At 59.7% G+C, this 20,592-nt stretch overlaps 1 protein-coding gene across 16 annotated transcripts in view; it reads right to left on the bottom strand.

Annotated features, from left to right (window-relative positions):
- CACNA2D2 (calcium voltage-gated channel auxiliary subunit alpha2delta 2) overlaps positions 1 to 20,592 on the bottom strand; it is a 142,328-nt gene that overhangs the window by 11,256 nt on the left and 110,480 nt on the right. For 14 of the 16 annotated variants that reach the window (XR_010412909.1, XR_010412914.1, XM_064595596.1 and 11 more), the window contains exons 5-22: positions 13,250 to 13,294; positions 9,861 to 10,002; positions 6,758 to 6,889; positions 6,511 to 6,568; positions 5,326 to 5,376; positions 5,109 to 5,208; positions 4,833 to 4,991; positions 4,491 to 4,598; positions 4,312 to 4,390; positions 3,688 to 3,737; positions 3,423 to 3,512; positions 3,170 to 3,241; positions 2,886 to 2,960; positions 1,479 to 1,553; positions 1,331 to 1,402; positions 1,173 to 1,244; positions 1,007 to 1,068; positions 29 to 105 (exon numbers count right to left, since the gene is read on the bottom strand). Coding sequence is in view for 14 of the 16 variants with exons in the window: in XM_064595596.1 (XP_064451666.1) it covers positions 29 to 105; positions 1,007 to 1,068; positions 1,173 to 1,244; positions 1,331 to 1,402; positions 1,479 to 1,553; positions 2,886 to 2,960; positions 3,170 to 3,241; positions 3,423 to 3,512; positions 3,688 to 3,737; positions 4,312 to 4,390; positions 4,491 to 4,598; positions 4,833 to 4,991; positions 5,109 to 5,208; positions 5,326 to 5,376; positions 6,511 to 6,568; positions 6,758 to 6,889; positions 9,861 to 10,002; positions 13,250 to 13,294 (1,519 nt within the window). In the remaining 2 variants the exon portion in view is untranslated. The remainder of the gene's footprint in view (positions 1 to 28; positions 106 to 1,006; positions 1,069 to 1,172; positions 1,245 to 1,330; positions 1,403 to 1,478; positions 1,554 to 2,885; positions 2,961 to 3,169; positions 3,242 to 3,422; positions 3,513 to 3,687; positions 3,738 to 4,311; positions 4,391 to 4,490; positions 4,599 to 4,832; positions 4,992 to 5,108; positions 5,209 to 5,325; positions 5,377 to 6,510; positions 6,569 to 6,757; positions 6,890 to 9,860; positions 10,003 to 13,249; positions 13,295 to 20,592) is intronic. The other 2 variants (XM_064595610.1, XM_064595612.1) reach the window with 2 other exon arrangements.

Here is a 20,592-nt window from a genome sequence, read left to right as displayed (position 1 = left end):
GGGCGCAGGCAGGGGCTGGGCCACTTACACTTGACCTGCAGGATCTGGTCGCTGAGGTTGGCTTGGAGGTAGAAGGTGCTGTAGGGCGGGAGCACAAGCCCTAGGCTAGGGAGGAGGGGAGGGGAGGAGCGTATTTCACTGCTGGGGAGAGGTGGGCCACAGTGGCATCCGGCCCCCCACCCCATGGCCTCGGAGCCAGGCAGAGTGGCCCAGGCTATGACGTCCCCTCTCCTGCCCACCAGGGCCACCTTTCCCTGTTAGCTGTGGGAGATTCAGTCCCCGAACTCTCCTGGACGCCTCAGAATGACCAGCCCCAAAGCAAGTCCCCCCCCCACTCCCCTTCCCCCAGCAGCCCCTCCCGCCCCAGGTACCCAGCCGGCCTCCTCAATCAGGCCAGCAGCAGACTCACAAGGGGCAGAGCACTGTCAGTGAGCTAGGCTGTTGGGTGCACAGCCGTGGAAGTGGGGTCCTCGGTCCCCAGAGACTTAGGTCATGTGCAAGCCAGTGAGAAGCAGGGCTGGCGCTAACACGGTGAGGAGCAATCACAAGCTGGGACTGGGGTGGGAATGAGACCGGCTCTGGGGGGCACAAGAAGACAGCCTGCACGGCCTGGGCCTGACCCACAAGGGTACCTCCTCCGAGGGCTGTGGTGCCTGTTGACAGCCAGCCTGGGGATGTGCTGAGGGTGACATCCTGGGTGCAGATACCCAGGGATACGATCCAGGCAGGGGTGACGTGAGAGGGTGGTGTGGCATGGGGAGACATCAGATGCACTGTCTTGTCTCTGTCCTGTGCTCCCAGGAAATGGCCCTTGTTCCTGAAGGGCCAGCGAGAGGCCCTTGGGGGACCGAGAGTCCCGGGGTGAGTAGTGAGCAGCCCTGGCTGCTGGTGCCCCACTAGGATCATGGCTCCAGCCACTGAGCACCCACAGACTGGGTGGGGAGAGGGCTCAGATTCTGGGCTCTGGGGCTGCCCCGCCCCTCCCTGCCAGCCCCGCCCCACTCACCTATAGTTGGTGCTCCTTATGGGCACCCAGGTGTAGTTCCGCACCACCTCGTCTACGTACCTCTGAGAGAAGAGGCTGGGTCAAGTACTTGGGCCAGTAGGCAGGGGTGGGATGGAGTGCGGGAAGATGCCCACCCTGACTCTGTCCCCCTCCCCCATCTTCTCACCTCGTCCAGGGACTTGACCAGTGTTCTGATCTGCTTGTGGCCCTTGTTGCCATCGATCATGCTCCGACGGATCTGAAAGGGCCAGAGCCGTGAGGGGTGCGGCCCCTACTCTCGGCTGCTCTGGGTGCCACCATCCATACTCCCCTCCTTGCCCTCACCTCCTCCTTGTTCTCATCCTCCAGCTCAGCATCCAGGAAGTCCAGAGTCACTGGCTCCCGGAAGTTGGTGGTCTGTGGGAGGCAGGGCAGGAAGTCAGGGGTCCCTATCTTGTAGGGTTTACCCTCCTCCTGACTGCCCCTGGCTCACCTGGGACTTGAGGTTGGGGTGCAGCAACACATAGCCGTTCAGGTCAATGGCAAACACGTAGCCGTTGGCTCCAAGCTGGGGGCGTAGATGGAGGGGCTCAGAGCCTGGAGGGCCGGGCAGGGATTCCCCAGCCTCTCGAGCTCTTCCTCAGCCTGCTTTCCATACGACTGAGAGCTGCCGTGTGCCTGCCTGGGCCAGGGGCCCCCACATGCCACGTGGCCTTGAACCTATTTCTCAAGTCAAGCCCAGCACGCTGGCGTCCCTTGTTGAGGCTGATGGGCTCCATGGGACCACGACTCGATTTGGCCTTCTGCCCCCATGTCTCCTGGTTCTCTTGGAGCTCTCAGTCGGCCAGACTGCTCTGTCTCCATTGGCCCCTCAGCGCCGCCGTCTCCTCCCTGCACCCCTACTTCCGCCTCCTCCTGGTCCCTAGCTCAGTAGAGTGCCGAGGGAGGAGCGTACCCCGTCCAGACAGAAGTGAAGGAGGAGTGAATGGGACCCTGGGCTCCCCCTTAGCTCTCCAGGCTGCTTTCTCACTGAACATGGAGGCCAACCACACGGGGCCTTCGGGTCGAGGCAAGCTGTCACACATGTCCCACCCCCCACCCCTTTCACAACCAAGACTGAAGCTGCCTTCGCCACAGGCCCTGGGCCAGCCACACTGACCTTGCACCTCCCCTGGTTTCTGATTTTGGTTTTCACCTTCGGTCCTTTGCTCAGAGAGTTTCCTGTAACTCCAAGGTATGCCTCCTGTCTATCCGACCGTCCAGGGGTTGGCAAACTACGGCCCATGGGCCATACCTGGCCCATCACCTGTTACTGTATGACCAGGAATATTTTTTACATTTCTTTTTTTTAAAGATTTATTTATTTATCTGAGAGCGACCGAGCAAGCGTGCATACAAGTGGGGGAGGGGCAGAGGGAGAGAATCTTCAAGCAGACTCCCTTGCTAAGCGGCCTATGTGGGACTCTGAGCTGAAACCAAGAGTCAGACACTTAACCAAGAGCCCCTGTTTTTTTGTTTTTTTACATTTTTAAGTGGTTGAAAAAGATCATGATGTGAAAATTAGGGGAAATTTAAATTTCAGTATCCACAAACAGAATTGTATTGGAACACAGCCGTGCCCATTTATTTGTTTTATCTGTGGCCGTGCTCAGTACAACAGCAGAACTGGGTATGAGTATTTACACTGGCAGAGCCTAAAATATTCATAGTCTGGCCCTTCACAGAAAGTTTGCCGACCCCAGCTCTAGGCCCAAGGTCACCTCCTCCAGAAGCTTTCCCTGACTGACTGAATTCACAGGTCTCTCTGGAGGTGCTATAATCCCCATCAGACATCTCTGCTGAGCCTGGCTTGCGTCCACGTGGGAGGCAGAGCTGGGTGGATGGGCAGATGGACACTTACCGTGTAGTTTGGAGTCAGCCTCTTGATGTCATTCAGAGCCACATCGATGCCCATCACACCCAGGATCAACTGGTTCTGGGAGCAGAGGCATGGGGTCTGCAATGGGCTCAATTCCACAGGGGAGCCCCACTGTCCAAACCTCATGCCCAAGGCCTTAATCTGCTCACAAGTAGTTGCCTCTGTCCAGTCTGAAGGCTGGCCTGTCCCTCCGCCAACCCAGGCCTGCCAGGGGCATGCCTGACCCCCTCAGGCATGCCCAGCCCTTCCTTGGTGGGGAACCTTACCTTTTTCTCCCCAGGGCCATCCTGTGTCAGGTTGAAAACAGGGAGGGTCCCTGTCACCACCAACCCCAGCCCCTGAAGGGAGAGGAGGATGACAGGTTAGTCTCCTGTGGCCAGCCATGCCCCACCCTCAGTGTCCAGAGAATGGGCTCAGGCACAGGCCCCTTTTTTTCTTCTCTGTTTGGTTTACTCCCATAAGGGGGCCCTTAAGGAACTTGACCTTGTGGGCACATCTGTGGGGGCCCAGAGGCCTTACCAGAGCATCCTCATACACGTTGGTCCATTGCACCTGCTTGGCTTCTTTGCCCGCCAGCACCATGGGCCTGCCCAGTACATCCAAATATTCCTGGGGAGAAGGTGACAGGGGTCACAAGTCCACCTGCCCACTGCATCTTCCCTGTTCTGCCTCCCCATATATAAGCCAGCCACCAGGGGGCGCTCTCACACCACAGCAGCCCTTCGGTCACACTGTGCCCAGGAAGTAAGGGGCTGGGAGGAGGGGGAAGGCCCTAGGGTCTCACCTGCGTGTTAATGCGGATGGCTCCAATGGAAGGGATCTCAAAATAGTAACCTGTGAGGGAAGGTGAGGCAGAGGTGGGTCTGGGTGGTACTTGGGACCCATGGCACAGGGGCTCCCGTACCCCAGGCTGTGTCCAGGCCCCCTCACTTTCTGGTGTCACTCCTCCCAAGCTCCTATCCCTTTAGTGCTCCCTTCCCCTGTCCTGTCAAGGGTGCTGATGCTAGGGAAGGGGCCATGAGTGTAGGGGTGTAAGGAAGCAGAGGCAGGGTGAAGGGACGAGCCTAAGGCTGAAGTCCCTCATGCCGGGATGGTGGTGACATTCAGAGTTCACCCAGGGGCCAGGCCCACATGCATGGAGTGGTAGCTTGACCAGCAAACAGACACGGGAGCAGATAAGCCAGGAGATGGATGGACAACGGACAGACAAATGGGCAGAAAGATGCTCAGTCAGATGGACAAGTTACATGGCCAGATAGAGAGATGGACAGTCACACGCATAGGAAGATGGATGGTGGGTAAACAGGCAGCTTGAAAGCTGGACACATGGATGGACAGGTGGACAAGCAACGTGAAGGCCAGCAGGGCACGGCTGGCAGCCGTGCGGCGGGGACGCTGGACGAGGTACCTTTGTTGGCGCAGGCCATCCACTGCAGGGGCGTGACGTCATAGTTGTGTTGCCCCACGGAGAAAGTGAACACGCGCACCTATTTGAGGCTTGAGGTTACTGCTGTGGCCACAAGAGGACAGCCCTCCCCGGTACTGGGCCCAGGTCGGGGGGGGCCCCCCACCTGGGCTGAGCCTCACCGTCCGGTTGGGCCAGTTGTACTTCTCAAAGACATCCTGCACGCGGTCCTCACCGCCGTCCGTGAACATCATGATCATCTTATTGCAGTTGGCACGGGTGATGTTGGACTGGTCGGGGGTAGGTTTGGGGTTAGCAGCTCTTAGCCCCTCCCTGGTCCAGGGTAAGTCTCCCTCCCCCTGGAAGGCCCGGCCCTCAGGCCCTCCTCCCCACAGCAGATGGTGCTATCTGCCTGAGCTGCCTGTTGGGCGCTAACAAGGCCATTCGTCTTGATTTCCCTGGTGTCACCAAGCCTGGGCCTTGGCCTGTCCCCAGCCACCCGCTCATCCACCCACGGCGCTCACGTTCTGCAGCTGGTCGAAGGCGTACTCAAAGCCGGCCTTGTAGCCTGTGGTGCCCTTGGCCACCATGCCCTGCACGGCCTCCTTGAACACCTTCTTGTTACGCACGTTGGCCTGCACCAGGTGTGTGAAGCATGACACAGGCTGCGCCTTTTCGTTGAACTGCAGGGACAGGGCGGGTGGTGAGTCACTGAATGCCCCCACCACTCAGGCTGGCCGGGGCATTCGGCACCGGGTGCGGTGACCCATTCCTCAGCCGCCCGCCACCTTGGCACTCACCGAGGCCACGTTCACATAATCGTCATCCGAGAGCGTGTCCAGCATCTCACAGACAGACGTCTTCATCAGCTTCAGGGTCAGGCCGCTCACGCTGCCACTCCTGGGAAGGTCATGGAGGTGCCAGGTAGGCCTCAGGTGTTCTGCTGTTCCCTCATGAGGGTCCCAGGCGGCAGATTCTCTCCCACCCCCACCCCTCCTGCAGGCATCGCTCACTCACACATCCACGATGATGACCATGTCCTTGGGCGACGAGGCCCCCTGGATGTACCTGCCCAGAAGAAGTGTCAGTTAGGGCCAGCCTCACTAGGACCTTGTGGGTCCTTTCTTCCTTCACCCACATATTGATTCAACGTGTTTCTACTGAGCATCCACCGCATGGGCCAGACAGCGTTCTAGGCACCGAGGATACCACATTTAATAAAACCATCCTGGGGCGCTGGGTGGCTCAGTTGGTTAAGCGACTGCCTTCGGCTCAGGTCATGATCCTGGAGTCCCGGGATCGAGTCCCACATCGGGCTCCCTGCTCGGCGGGGAGTCTGCTTCTCCCTCTGACCCTCTCCCCTCTCATGTGCTCTCTCTCTCTCTCGCTCTCATTCTCTCTCTCAAATAAATAAATAAAATCTTTAAAAAAAAAAAACAAACGGTCCTGGGGCGCCTGGGTGGCTCAGTCAGTTAAGTGTCTGACTACGGCTCGGGTCATGATCTCCGGGTCCTGGGATCAAGCCCCGCGTCACAGTGTCCCCTCTCAGTGCAGAGTCAGCTTGTCTCTCCCTCTGCCTCCCTCCCCCCGCCGCGTGTGCTCTCTTTGTCTCTCTCAAATAAATAAAGTCTTAAAAAAAAATGAAACTAAAACCGTCCTTGCTCGTTACATGAGTGACCTGGTCCCCCAGCACATGAACGAGCCCAAGGAGGGCTGAACAGGTGATCCAGAGAGGGGGCAGGAGGTATGTTCCCGGGCCCCAGTGCTTGCCATGTCCCCTGGCCTGGGACAAGGCTCCAAGGTCTGAGTCCTAGCTGTGTGTGGGATGGAACAGGGAGGGAGGAGGTCACGGGGTACCGCAGGAGAGGCAGAGCAGAGGGTGGGGTGTTCAGGGCTCAGATGGGGGGTGCGGGGGCTGGCGACCTGACAGAGGATATATCCACCCTCGGGAACCCCCACTGGCCCAATCCCTCAGTCCCGAGGGGGTGGAGTGCCGGGCAGTGGACGGGGGGCAGAGGCAGCTGGGAGGCCTGCCTGGGTGATGGGATCCATTTTCCAGTGGCAACGATGTGTGAAATGAAAATTGGATAGAGCTGGCTGCGCCCTGCTCCGAGTCCTGGATATCGGGAGGGAGGGGAGCGGGCGGCAGAGGTCAGGGGGATGGAGGGGGTGTCCCTGCCCAGCTCCTCCTTGCTCACTCACCAGGGTCTCCTTCGGACATCGTACAGGTCGATTTTCTTGGGGGCTCGCCATGGGGTGGCTGCGGGAGGAGAGAAGGCGAGGAGGGGGTCTGGCAGGGAAGGGCCTGGCCAGGGCCGGCTGGCCTGGCAGGAGTGGCTACTCCACAGCCCACAGGGTGAGCAACCACCCCACACGCCCCAGGATAAGTGGGCTGACTGACGGAGGAGGGTGGGTGCTGAGTGGACAGGAGAGATGGGCTGACACCCACCGGGATAGTAGCGAGTGACGCCCGTGGCACTTCCAAAGACCTGCCACAGCAGCGTGGGGTCCTGCCTGCGATTCTCGATGAACACATTCTCCAGGGCCTCTGTCCAGTTGAGTTCATTAAGGATGACAGTGGCTGTGGGGGAGACAGGGGGCGGGGGTGAAAAGTGCCCGGGCTGTCCCCCTGTTGAACCTCACCACGACGCCCATTCATGTACCCTGCACTTAGCGAGCTTCACCTGCTCTCTGCCTGGCGGGGCTCTCCTTCCTCAGGGCTCAGCTGAGGGCTGCATCAGCTCCTCCAGGAAGACTTCCAGGTCCTCAACCCCTCCCAAGCCAGCTTAGCCTACCCTTCGGCCAGGCCCCACGGGATCAGGCAGGGCAGCCGTGGCCTGTGGCCCCTGAGAGGGGCTGTCCAGGTGGCAGGGAGTTGTAAATTGGGATGCCCATCCAGCATGCTGCCTGGAGCTTGCAGCTGATCCCTTGGGAGCTCACCCACTCAGCATGCACTCCAGGCTGCCGCCACAAGAAAGCAATTAAGGGCCCAATGATGGGGCAGGGATTATTCAGCTATTAAGGTACCTGATAAGCTGGAAGCCACTCAGCTCCATGATTAATCAGCTGGGGCCAGGAGCAGGCCGGGGCGGGGGCGGAGGCTCTTGGAGGGGCAGGGGCTGTGCCACGATCCTGCTCCAACACAGGCACTTGCACACGTATACAACCTGTATACTCCCTGACACGTGTCTCTGCATTGGACCTCCGTGTTTCCAGCCAGGTGTTAAGAGTCCCTCGTCCTTGCACCTACCTGCCCAGCAGCCCGACTGCTGCCATGGGCACGGGGGCACGCATGCTCACACCTCCACAGCACGCTGCACCCATGGGAGGACAGCAGTGGGTCTTGCTCTCACAAGAGCAAGTTACCCCCACCCCCCCTTTCCCCTGACCTCTGTGGCGGCACACGTGTGATCCCCTGGCCGGACCCACCCCGACACACACTCACAGAGCGAGGCTTCTCTCAGACGAATGCGCTCGGTCCTGCAGATCGCTCAACCAGGGCGGAGACTCAGGATGGCTTGGGCAGCACCCCCATCCCCCAACTCAGGACAGCCCTAAATCTGGCCGATATGTGTGTGCGCACGTGCTCTCTCACGTGCAGCGAATCTGTCTCTGCGTATAGGACCCTCAGAGAAACCCGCCAGGGGCTGGCCACCTACTACTGCTGGGACTCTGTACCGAAACCCCCTCCCCCAGGGACTCTTTTTTTCCTCCAGTTTCTCCCACTTGCCTTTCTTCCCAGGCGGAGCCCTGATAGATCCCTATCACAGATCCACCCCAAGTAAGACTCAGAGAATGCCTTCCAAATGCTCGGCTCTTTGGAGCAGGGCCTCTGAACACTGAAACCTTTAAAGCAGGCGAAGAGCTGTGATTTAAAGAGACAAATGCGCAAGGTTCTGCCCATCACCCAGGGGGCGCGGACACATCCCTGGGCACGGGGCCCTCTGCTCTCGCCCTTCGCCCTGCAGTGTGGGGCCTTTGCTGCATCGTGTCTGCTGCCTAATCTCTCTCCCTCTGCTCCCACTCCCTTCTCTCTGTCCTTGTAGCTCCCCTTAACTGACCATAATGTGAAAACAAAAACACATTTCTATCATTGGCTGTGCCTATTGAACAGTATGTTATGGTCCCATTCCTAATTTAGAAACTTAGTGACTTGAACAATTTCTATTTTTCTCTTTAACGAAAAAAATAAAGCCGGTTCTCAAATGTTTCATACGGTACTGCCTGCCCTGGGAGAGTCTGCCTGGTGAGTCCCAACCCTCGCTGGGCCTCAGTTTCCCCATCCTCCCAAGGAGAGGCTTAGAGCCGACTGTCCCGGAAGCCCCTCTCGCTGCTGGCACAGGGGCATTTCTGACTCAGGTCAAGAGCCAAGAGCAGACCCCCGCCTCAGCGGGGCTGTCCCCGTGGGTATCCATGACCACACGCACACACCTGCAGTCACTGTGAGACACACTTGTGCAAACACTCCGGCCTCCCCGCCTGGAGGGGGCCTGCTACTCAGCCCCACGTGCACACACCCGCACCCACGTGCACACTCAGATCACGCTGAGCTGGGAAACGGGGACCATGCCCCCTCAGGCAGGCGATTACAGATTTAATTAAAAGTGACACAGTAAATAAAAAACATATAAAATGTAATTTGTGTGGGTAGCGAGGGGTGACATGGGAGGGCGGTATGGCTCCTGTTTTAATTAGCGTGCCTGCCTGTGATAGTCCTCCTCGACTGGCTTGGGCAGGTGGCCTGAGGGAGGCCTGTGGCAGGGACGGCAGGGGTGGGGGCAGCACCTATCCCCACCCCTGCCTGAGGCTGCCTAGAAGTCCTGGCTGACCCGAAGGGTGGAGGGGGGCCTTCCTGAGGCCCCTGCAGGATTCCCTGCATTCTGGAGACTACCCAGAAACTCTGGGACCTGTGTTCCAAGACCCTCCACCCAGGGGGCCCCTTGGAGTCCGAGGTTGCCTTGTACTTGCTCACAGAATTATGCCCAAACCACCAGACCCCAGGGCCCTGAAGCCCGCTGCTAGAGCTCTCTCTGTAGTGCTTGACTCGGTCTCTTCCCCCTACACCTCCCAAGATCTTCAGGAAGTTCCTTCCCATGTCTGACTCAAATCCTTCCAGCTGTAGTGACTTGGTTTCCCCACTGTGCAAAGCTGCCCTGCCCCTGGACAAGGAGGGAGATGCTCCAGGGCTGGCGTCCGTGAGTGAGGGACTGCTCCCTGTTCCCCCAGCCCCTGTGTTCATCTGATGTGGTAGCTCCTCAACCATTCCTACACGCGGCCTGGGAATGGGGGACGGTGGGGAGAAGCTGCTCTGGGGGCACGTGGGGCACATGTGTCCACAGGGGCAGGAGACTGTGCGTGTACAGCGGTGAGAGTCTGAGTGTTAGCGTGAGGCCATGCCTGAGAATGACTTGACGCCTGCGTGTGGACGTGGGTAGCAGGGGCTGAAGGCAGACGGCACTGGCTGAGCACTCAGGGCTTGGCAGTGCCCAGGCCATGGGCCTTGCTCCCGTGCTGGCTGCGGAGGGCAGTTTCTGATCGCTCTGCACACTCACAGCCTTTGTAGATGTCCGTGGGGATCTGCACGGCCGTGTACGAATAGTTGACTTTGTTCTTGAAGTTTGAGTCCTCAACGAAGTCCAGCCTGAGGGTGCTGACCTTGGACCCCCTCTCCACATCCTCACTCTCAGGGTCATCCTGCAGAAAGGGATCCCCCCCACCGCGGTCATGTCAGGGCTAAAAAATGGTGGAGTGGGGTCAGACAGCTCTACAGGCAGGAGAGGGCCAGAGTCTAGGTGATAGGGGCATCTTAGAATCAGAGACGGGGAGAGATGGAGAGACACAGGGACAGATGGACAGGGGGTATGGACCCCTCCCCCAGGAGGCTTGTGACTCCCACCTGCCCCTGGCCACCCCACCCACCATCCCTACATTTGATAAACCCAAATTCCAAAACCCAAACCAAACTTCCCCACAGTCTTAGAAACCAATTATCAATGAAGGAGATTAAGTCCCAGTGAGAAAGAGCAGGCTGCACACCTCTGCTTTCAAGGACGGGTTTGTGTGATCCCAGGGAGGCCTAGGCAGCCCTTCCCAGGAGCCTTGGGCACCCCCCCCCAACGGGGCCGCCCATCCCCTGCATGGAGTTCCTTTGGCACCAGTGAGAGGGTCCTTGCCCCCTCTGGGGGAGGGTCACCACCCCCTCAGCAGGTGGTGTAGGGGCTGAGTTTGTGGGGGGAGAGCTGGGCTGGGGTGGGGGCTAGCATTGAGACCCCGTAACTTCCAGAGGGAGGGTCCTCAGCGCTTGCTAGCAGAGGGACTGCAAAGGCCCCTGTTGACTTTCTAAAATGAGCTGCAGCCGTCTGACAGGTGCCAATTACAGCATCTCTCGGCCGAGCAGGCTGGGCATGCGCCGTGCACCCCCGCCCACCACCACAGGCTGGCAGGAACGGGTCTGCCGCTACAGTGCTGATGCCGCAGCCGAGCGGCGGGGGTGGGGTCGGGGGGTGGGCAGGCATGGGTGCAGGTGTGCAAGGGGGAGGGGAAGATGGTGGTAGAGAGTGAAGAGGAAGGCAGGGAAGAGCCAGGCGGGGAGGAAAGGAGGGATGGAGACCAAGGCAGGGCAGGGGCAGAGCTGGGGGCCTTGTGCCCCCGGAGGAAGGGGTGTAAGCAGCTGGGCCATCTGCATGCCCCCTCACTGCCTCTCAACCCGTGTGATCACGGTCAACACCAGGCTCAGCTCATTTCCACCCCCTTGTGGCTCTGCAGACCCCACTGCTCATTGGGTCCTGGGCACACCCGCTATGTTCCTGCCTCCCGCTGCATCTTGTCTGGGGAAAGAGTGATCGTGCCTCCCTACCCAGCCAGATGTGCTCTGCCCACCCCAGGAGTGCTCCGGGTCTGTCCTCCAGCCTGGGGAATGAATTACTGCCTGGGTGGGGCCGCAGCAGGCGGCCCTGAGAGGGTCTGCCACAAGGACCCTTGGCGTCTCTTCAAGGGTGGATTCTGTACAGCAAAATCCAAGCCATCTGCTGCCCTCCCCTTGCCCCCTCACCCCCTCACCACGTGTGCGACTCTGCCCACCTCGGCACACCCTAGGAGGACCCTCAGAAGCTCAAGGATGCTGGGTAAAGCTGGGGCAGGCAGCTACCCAGCCTGCCGCCTCTGAGGCGTGAGCCACTCACGTTCCGCTTGCAGGAGGGGGAGGTGCGGGAGAAGAAAGCCCCCGAAATGTCAGCAGCAGATGAAGGGCGCTGGAAAATTTAATCTCCCAACTTTCCCAACTAATGTGACATTTGGATTCCGTTCTGATAAGCTATCAGCTGGCGAACTTTTTCCTTCCTTCTCTTTCCCCCACCCCCACCTTCTGGCTGGTAATTTAAAAGTAAATGGTCTAGAAAGATCTCTAACTGTACCTCTGGCAAAGATTAAAAAAACAAAACAACACAACAAGCAGGGGAGTCGGCAAATGTGTTCATGTCAAATTTTATAGAGGGCCAGGCTTTTGGCCTGCCCTTAGCCCAGCCCCACCCAGGGTGCCTCTCCCTCCTGGGGCTGTCCCTACCCCCTTGAGGGGCGGGGGGGGGGGGGAGCATTGCAGGGAATCAGTGATTTAGAGCTAGGGGGCGGGGGTCCTGGGCACAGGGAGTTCAGGGGATCCTGGCAGGGGTCTGGGCACCAGAACAGCCAAGGAGCCTCTTAGCGCCACCCCCATGCCCAGGGGTTTTGTACGGTGGGCAACTGCAGTCTCCTGGTTTATATTTAATGCACTGATTGCTAAAATTACAGCCTGCTGCTGAGGGGGGTAAGGAATTAGATTCAGGGTCTAATTAAAGGTTCGCTCTTCATTTGAATTTCAGATTCCAGCTTTAATTTTAGCAACTTCTCTGGGAGCCACGGAGGCTCAGCCAAGGGGGAAGCACACCTGCTTTAGCCCACCCACCCCTCCTTCTCCAGCCCCCTGCCTGCCTGCCCTCCTCAAGGCTCACCCAGGCTGGCCTGGCACCACCGACCCTCTGCAGGGTTCCCTTCCTGCCTGCCCACCTCCAGGGGCACTGTCTACCTCCCGCTCACCCCAGGAAATGCCCCCGGCCAATGAGCCCGGGAGAGGACCCCTGGATTTGGGGTCTCCCGCCCCAGCCAGAGCAGGTGGGACCCCAGAGACTGAGCTGTTACGACACCTCTGTTTACAGAGGAGATAGTCAAGTTCAACTACATTTGCCTCCAAGGCAGGCAGATGGACTTGGGCCTTAGCAGGTTCACCAAACACTGTGCACTCTGTGTGCCCTGCCCTCTCGGACACTCTTGGCTCCTCTGTAGGTCCCCTGCTACCAAAACGGTCATACGGCTTTCACGCGAGGCCTCCGGAGACGGGGCGCCCAAACACCCACGAGACAGTCAGGGGCGCTGAGACGGGAGCAGTGAGGGTCTGGGCCGTCCAGCGAGCCCTCGCGCCATCACTGCCAAGCCAGTGACCCCAGCAGAGCCCGAGCCCCGTCCTTCATCTGGGGAACGGGCACACAGCTGGGCTGCCTCTGCAGCGGGGGCAAGCCTGACCGAGCTGGTGGGAGCCCCGACGGTGGGGCCAGCTGCGGGGGGCTCAGCACACGGAGGTACCTGCACCACGTGAGTCACACCACAGCCCCGTCCCGGCCCTGCCTGCCCACCTCCAGGAAGCCCTCCGCGCTGCTCCCTCTCTCCTCCGCTCCCACAGTGCCCAGCCTCCTCCATGCTGGCACCTGGACTGACCCACGGGAGGAGATCCACGCCTCACTACCAGCCTGGGGTCGGGCCCAGGGCCTGCGCCACCGCTACTTTGCAGGGTGACCTCAGAATGTGGGAGGGCGCTGAGACCTCACACCCATTTCACAGCTGCGGCTACTAGCCAAGGGACGGTGTGGGGCTCTGTCAGCTCTCCTCCCCCCAACAGGGGTAGGGCACTCACCAGCTCAGCGTCGGCCTTCGCATCGTAGTACAGGATATCTTCCTCCTGGGGGGAGAGAGAGGCCTTGACCCTCACAGCTCCCCACAAGGCTGCTTGAGGTGCAGCCGGGGCCCCCGCCCTGAGGCCCCCACCCGGATCCAGAGCAGCCTTGGGGAGGGCTGGCTGAATTAGGCTGGGCATGCCCACCCCCGCCCCAGACAGACACCCCCTCAGGGGCCCTCACAGGCTCCAGGGGCATGTGGCACCCCAGGTTGGGGGGGCCTCCCGGGGGCTCCCTGACTCCAGGACCGCTGAGAGGCGGGGTCAGAGCCAGCCTGTGTGCGGAGATTCTGGCTGAGGCAATACCAGGGGAGTGAGGAAGATGGGAAAACAGAGCCGAGTCTGGGCCAGAGTGAAATGACTCGACACCGCATCTTCCAATTTCTTCTACTAAAAAGCCTGCTCATTATGGGCATGTACTTATTAATTATCTGTGATTTGTTGTGAAATGCAAGGGGGTTTACACAACAGGAGCGGGAAAAAACAAAGCCCGGCCCCCCCGCCTGCCTCCCCGGCCCGCCGGTGCGCACCCCACCCATCCCGGCCTCGCTCGCTTGCCCGAAGCCTGGGTTCTTGGCCATCTGCGCGTCATCATCACCGGCCACCCCGGGGACCCGTAACACAAACGGGCTAATTTCATGTTTAATGATCTTTAATCAGAACTGAGCATGGCTGACAGAGGCCTCCAGAAGGTGAATCTGGTGCCCTCAAGTGCCACTGGCCCCTCTCCTGCCCCTATGGGCTCTAGGGTCAGGACACAGGAGAAGGCCACCGTCCGAGTCACCCTCCTCTAGCGCTCCTCAGTGCTGTCTTGTACCGCAAACACCTGGTGCGTGGCCCTGGCAGCCTGTTTCTTTGTGGTCGAAAATGGGGGTGCTGACCAAGTGTGTGCTCCCAGCAAGCACAGAGCCAGTACTTACTCTCTGGGGGGCAGAAGTCACCTTGGCCACCCCTTTGCTGTGTGACCTCAGGGCCGCACGGCTCCTCAGGCTTCAGCGAGGGGGCTTGGCCTCGGGGACTGCCCGTGTGCTGGGCCTGAGGCTGTAGTTTAAGGTGGTCAGTACGGGGGCTTGTTGTGGGGACAGTTGTGAGTTGTCTCCCACCAGAGGTCTGGGGGGCAGAGACCACTGGCTGGACCCGTAAACCCAGTCTGAGCATTTCTGCAACATCGACTCCATGCCTGGCACCAGGCTTGGGCAAGACCACAGCAGCTGGATGGATGGAAGACCGGAAGCGACTTGATTGCTTCGGTCACCAGAGGCATCTGCTGCGTCCAGCGCTTCACACATGCTGGGTTTACGGGGCTCCTCCAGGAGCCCTGCGACCCTCCCCCTCATACAGATGAGGACACGGCAGGGGTAAGAGAGGCCTCGCACCCACGCTCCAACCCGCCTTCCCATTGCATCTCCAACCTTTGCCGCACCACCCACCAGGCAGGAGGACTGGAGCGCAGGTGGGTGCAGGGTGGGGGCCGGGGCCCAGGCTCCAGGGTGCTCGGCCTTCCCTTGCGCCCGGCTCCAACCAAAGCACATAATGAAAGCTGACGTTATATCAAACACAATAAGGAGTTTCGGTTGATGAAGATCATTCCTGAACACACAAACCCATTAAACCGAGGGGAAAAAATATCAATTCAACACACTCGCTGGCAAAAAGAAAATGTGATTTGCTATCTAAAAGGGGGTTATAAACACGGCTCTGATGCTCTTTCCCTCCGTAATGAAAACAGGCGGGCGTGGTGGGACGACTGCAGATTAGAACATGGGGCTTCACTGGCCAACTTTTTTTTTTTTTTTAAGATTTTATTTATTTGACAGAGCGCAAACAGAGGGAGAGAGAGGGAGAAGCAGGCTCCCTGCTGAGCAAGGAGCCTGATGTGGGACTCGATCCCAGGACCCTGGCATCATGACCTGGGCCGAAGGCAGCCGCTTAACCGACTGAGCCACCCAGGCGTCCCTCACTGGCCAACTTTTTAGGCAAACCTCCTGCAAGGACAGGAAAGGGCACGGGTGGGGGTCGGTAACTCTGGGGCCCCCAGGAGACACACGCCCCTCTCACAGGCCGGGCTGGGTCCTGCCTGCACTCGGGCAACCCCTGGGCAGCTGCCCCCATGGCTCCCTTTGTCTTTTTGTCCTGCAGTCTCATGGTCTCAGCAGAGGACCAGATGCTGGTGGCATCAGTGACACAGGGGAAATGTGTCATAGAAGAGGATGCCAGTGCCCTGCAGACAATGGGTGAAGCTCAGGAATCTGTATGCGGTCCTTGTCCCCCAGGGTCCTTGTCCCTACCTCTCCTACCTTGAAAGGGCCAGGCCAGGCCCCTTCCTTGGTACAGAGAGGATTAGCATGGGATGGTGGCAGGCAAGGTCACATGTGTGAAAACACGTTGTAAACACAGCTGTGGTCTCTATGCTTGATGCGGTGTGGAGCTGGGGGTGTGAGAGAATGGGGCCATCAGGGTTGGAGTTGGGGGGATCACTGGAAAGGCCTCTGCGTCTGCTTTGGTCTGCCCAGTGCCCCGTGTCCACCATTACTCTCCTGCCGTGGTTAGACCACAAGGACGTGGTGCCTAGCGACTGCACGCAGGGGCCTTGGCAAAGGGTCTTGGCCTCAAATCCTGACCTGAACATGCGTGCTCTGGGATCCCGAATGGTGAGTGAAGACTGAGCCTGAAGCCTCCGAAGTCCCCAGTGGCCCCAGGACTACTCCTGGGGGTCACCCCCGTCTCATCAAGGAGGCAAGGGTGCCTGTTAAATCCTGTAGCCTCGGTGAGGCTTTCCTTCAGGGTCTTGATTTCCCACTTACAAAGGTGGGATGAAGATGCCCTACAGAGGCAGGGAGCTGGGCCTCTCCAGGCGCTGGGGCCAGCCCTACCTGTGGGGGCCCTTATGTTTGCAACTCCAGTCCTGGGAGGGGCCGGAGGGTGGAGAAAACCCTCTGGTTGGGGAGAAATGGGCATTGTTAATGTCTGGGGTCCACACCCAATGCCCCCTTCTGCTATTTTAGGGGCCATTTTGCTCAAACTTGGCAGGGGGTAGGGGGAATCACCCTTCTGAACTCACATTTCTCCCCCTTGTGGATTTCTGTATGACGGATAACACATGAAGGGTGGGGCTGGGGGGCCCACATGGCCTTTGTACAGACGACACATACCCTCTCCTTAGCTGGAGCTGAGCCCAAGAGAGAACACGAGGGGTGCCGGCAGGTGGGAAACAGGGCGAGGAGGTGAGCATGGGGTAAGCATGGGGAATAGCAGTTGGTGCCTATGTCTGGTACTATGGGGTACGGTGAGGATGACTGGCCTTCCTGCCCTGGCCCACGGCCAGCTCAGCTCAGCCAAAAGGACTGTTTTCTGAGAGAGCCGTCTGTCGCTGGCTTGGCAGAGAGGCAGGCAGCAGGCCTGATGGCTGGGGCAGACCTCAGGCCGGGGAGGCCACCTGTCCTGTCCAGCCGGCTCCTCTGGCCTGGTCCAGCCTTCACAGTCTTCCTTTTAGGTTCCCAGACAGAGCTGCCTCTCCCATCAGACCCCCCAGGGTAGGGCTGTGTCTCCCGCTTCAGACTCCCCAGGGTAGGACTGCTTCCTCCCTTAGACTCCCAGGGCAGCCCTTTGTCCCCTGCTGGGCCAGGTGTTGGCACTGAGGCCCTGCGGCCAATGGCCTCTTCTGCCTCTTCCACCCATGCCCTGGCCCAGCTCCTCCCTGGTGGTGGTCCAGACAGCAGATAATGCCGGCACAGTGTGGTGCTGGGCCAGGCACGGTGTCCAGCAGGCGGGCCATCTTCATCTCCCCTAAGTGTTATGGGCACCAGAGCACCTGCTGCCTGTCTGCGGGGTCAGGGGACGTGCTGCCTCTCACAGGGGCCATGGTTTCCCTGGGGTCCAAGGGCTGTGGCCAGGCTGGGGTTCCCTGCGTCTGCCACAGCCAGTGTGTGGGGTCATGGCCTGAGACTAAGAGGGGAACAGGGGGCCTTCATGTCCAGACCTCTTTCTCTCTCTCGTGCCGTCTCTGAGCCTGTCGACCCCAGGATCCCCCAAGTGCCTGGGCTGGCGTTGGTGGTGTGTGTGAGTGTGGATGTACTATACCACTGTCCACTCCTCAGAGGTCTGCATGTAGACCTACTGTGTGCCGCTGGCATAGGGAGGACCATACCCTACTGATCACACAGTGGATTCCATGTGCCAAGCATCTCCTCTGTGCCCAGAACTGCCAGGTGCCAATCTCCCATCTCAGAGGTAAGAAGACCGAGGCCCAGCTGCTCTCGGCCAACCTATCCACAGGGCACTCGGCTGGGCACATGGACAGATGGTGGACAACACTGAAGCAGGTCCGACTGCTTCTGGCCTAGAGGAGTCTTGAGTGGGGCAGACAGATGAGTCCACTGGGATACTGGCCTGGGGCAGGCTGCACTGGGAACTGTCAGTGTTGGGGGCTCCCGAGATGGATGCTGGGGGCCGTGGGGGCCAGTCCCGGGCTTGGGACTCAGAAAGAGGAGCCCTAGGGAGTGAACTGGAGAGGGAGAGGCATTGCCCTTTTGAAGGAGGAGGGCAGGGCATTCCTGGGCCAAGGCCCGGCTTGCGTAAAGGGCCTGAGTTTGACACTGGTGTTGCGGGTCTCCAGAGCGCCCCATGGAGGAACATGCTCCCTATCTGTACCTCCTGAAGGTCATTGGGAAGGACATGGTCTCAAGAGTGGGTGGTATGCCTGCAAGCGACAAAGACGCCATCCCTTTCCCAGCCTCAAGGCCCCGTATCCCCCTGGCATGCACAGTCCCCACCTGCAGCTGCCGCCAGTGCCCCCCCCACTCCCTCCCCAACTCAGGGCAGGCTGGCGAGCCAGCTAATGGGCCCGCCGTAAGCCCTGGCGATGCCTTTCAGCCAGGCAGCAGGGTGACTGCAGGGCTTCTGGGGAAGAGCGGGGCCCTGACCCTACAGCTGGGAAGGAGGGGGTGATTCTAGCTCCGCCCTGCCCGAGATACAGACAGACGCACAGCTGGACGGACTGAGGGGGAGGCCCGGTGGTCACTTCCACAGCTGGGGGCCTCCCAGGTCGTGTCGAGGGGAGGGGGCCAGCCAGAGCCCACTCCTGCCTCATCTCAGGACAGGAGCGCGCAGGGCCGGAGACGCCCTACACTCTCACCACCTTGGCATCTCTATGCCCGGACGTGTGCAGTGGCCCTTTTCGCACACCAGGCCCGGGCCAGCAGGCAGCATCAAACACCAGAGTCCTTTGCCAGATGGGAAACTGGAGCCCAGAGAGGGGCAAACCCTTGCAGGGCCCCGTGGGGACTCGGTGAGCAGGGAGCACATTGTCTCCAGCATCACCTGTCTCAGCATTCCCGGATGCCCCTGAGACCGTGGTCCCCCTTCCTGGCAGGCCCCCATGGTGCCCACTCTGGCCTGGGGTAAGCTGTTCCTGCCTCAGGGAGTAGCTGAAAATCAGGGGTCAGGAGTCTGGCTGGATGATCCTTGTAAATTTTGGGTTTTCTGCCGAGTCAGGAAAAGAAAATAGGTTTGGGGCTAAGGCGGCCTCTTTGTCTTCTTGTCTGGGGCCTGGACTGGGAGGGAGAGAAAACCAGGCTGAGGGCGGGTCTTTTCATTCCCTTGTTCCCTGTTCCTTCACTCACTGTCCCGTGTCAGCTCTGCACACGGTCCTGGGTAGGGAGAGAGGACGCAGATATGTCAGGAACAAAGGAAGGGCCGGAGTAGGGGAGGCATGGGGGGGTGGGGTCCTGGATGGGCAGAAGCTGGAGGGGCTGATGGACTGGGCCATGGGGGTGGCCTCACTGGGAAGGGACAGACAAGCCGGGCCGCTGGGAGGAACACAAGGCATTCGGGCAGAGATCAGGAATGGGCCTGGAGTGAGGTGTTCAGCATGGCTGGGGCACAGGGGGAGGTGGGTGAGGAATGAGGTGGCCAAGGTAGGCAGGAACAGCCAGATCAGGGCTGGACCTTGAAGAGGATTCGCCCGGGCGGGTGCTGTTTTATTGGTGGCAGCGTGATCTGAGTGGTGGGTGGGAGCACCGCCACCACGCTGTTTCTGATCAAAGGGCTGAGGAGGCACGGGGACCCGGGGATGGGTGGTGGTGTTGGAAAGGGAGGAAGAGAGAAGGGTGAGTCTTGAGCTCCTGGGGAGGCGGGGTCTGTCCAAGGAGTCATCCACTCATTTATGTGTCCACTATAAACAATCACCTGTTAGCTCCAATCCCACCTGAGCTCCCTGAGGGTAGCACCCAGCACTGACCAGGAAGCAGAGGAAGGATGCCATGGGGTGGGCGAGGCAGGGCAGGACTCAGGATGGCCTGGCGGGATGGAGGCCAGGGATGAGGAGCAGACAGGTTCAGGGGGCCTGGATCATAGGCATGAATCCCCTGGGACCTGACAGCCTGGCTGTGAATCTCTGCCACCAGCAGGGCCTACCCCACCTTATTAGGCCCCGGGTCTCCGCAGGCAGCCCTTGGCGCCTCTCCCTGTGGGTAGCACAGAGACCCCCAGGAGGCATGGCTCAGATGCCTGGGCAGCTGTGGAGGACACACGAGCCCTGCTAACTGGCCTGGTCCCTGAGGGTTCCATCATCCCTGGCATTGGGGGTTCCCTGGGTCTGGGAGGAAGCCTGTCTCAGTTTACCTTCTGGCTTACTGAGACCCTCTGAGATGCTGGCCTGATGGAAAGGGTGCAGGTGTGTCCAGCCCCCCCCCCCCAAAGCAAACACAGCTGCCTGCATTTGTGAGGGCCACCTGTGTTTGAGACTGGCAGTCAATGAGGGTTCCCTTCCTTCCCCCACATTCTGGGCCCTTCTGCCCTCAAGAAGAGACCTACTACCACCTTCTCACCCCTCCACTCCCTTGGCACCTGGGCTCCTTCTGAGCTCTCTTGGTGGAAGGAGAGGCTTCTGTGGCTGTCACAAGCATGGTCCCTGATCCCAGTCGGACAGCCTCCTGGAAGACAGGCTGCTGTTCAGGGAAGTCCCAGGAAGGGGACAGAGTCCCCCTTTGGCAGTGACTCTTCTAGGTCAGTGTATTACAGTCTGAAAGGTCCTGGAGTCAAGGGACTTCTTTGCCCTAGGGTCTCTCCAGAGTCTGGGCACATCCTTAACCTCCAAGGCAACACCAACTTTGGGGAGCATCACTTTAGAGTGGCCTGTCTGCCCTTGGGGGACCCCACAGCTCCTCTAGGGTGGAGTGAGTGGTTCATATCTGCACCCTGTGTCCCAGCACTGAGGGGAGCCTCAAATGTTTGCTGAAGGCTGGACTAAGGTTCCAGGCTCCCCTCCACAGAGCCCTCGGTGCTCCTCCAGTGAGTCTGGGCAG

Source organism: Mirounga angustirostris, unplaced genomic scaffold (assembly GCF_029215605.1).
Source record: "Mirounga angustirostris isolate CCGP_5_RB_7025 unplaced genomic scaffold, mMirAng1.0.hap1 SCAF_1, whole genome shotgun sequence".
In the NCBI taxonomy this organism is placed as follows: Eukaryota; Metazoa; Chordata; class Mammalia; order Carnivora; family Phocidae; genus Mirounga; species Mirounga angustirostris.
This window is presented reverse-complemented; position numbering and strand designations above follow the sequence as displayed.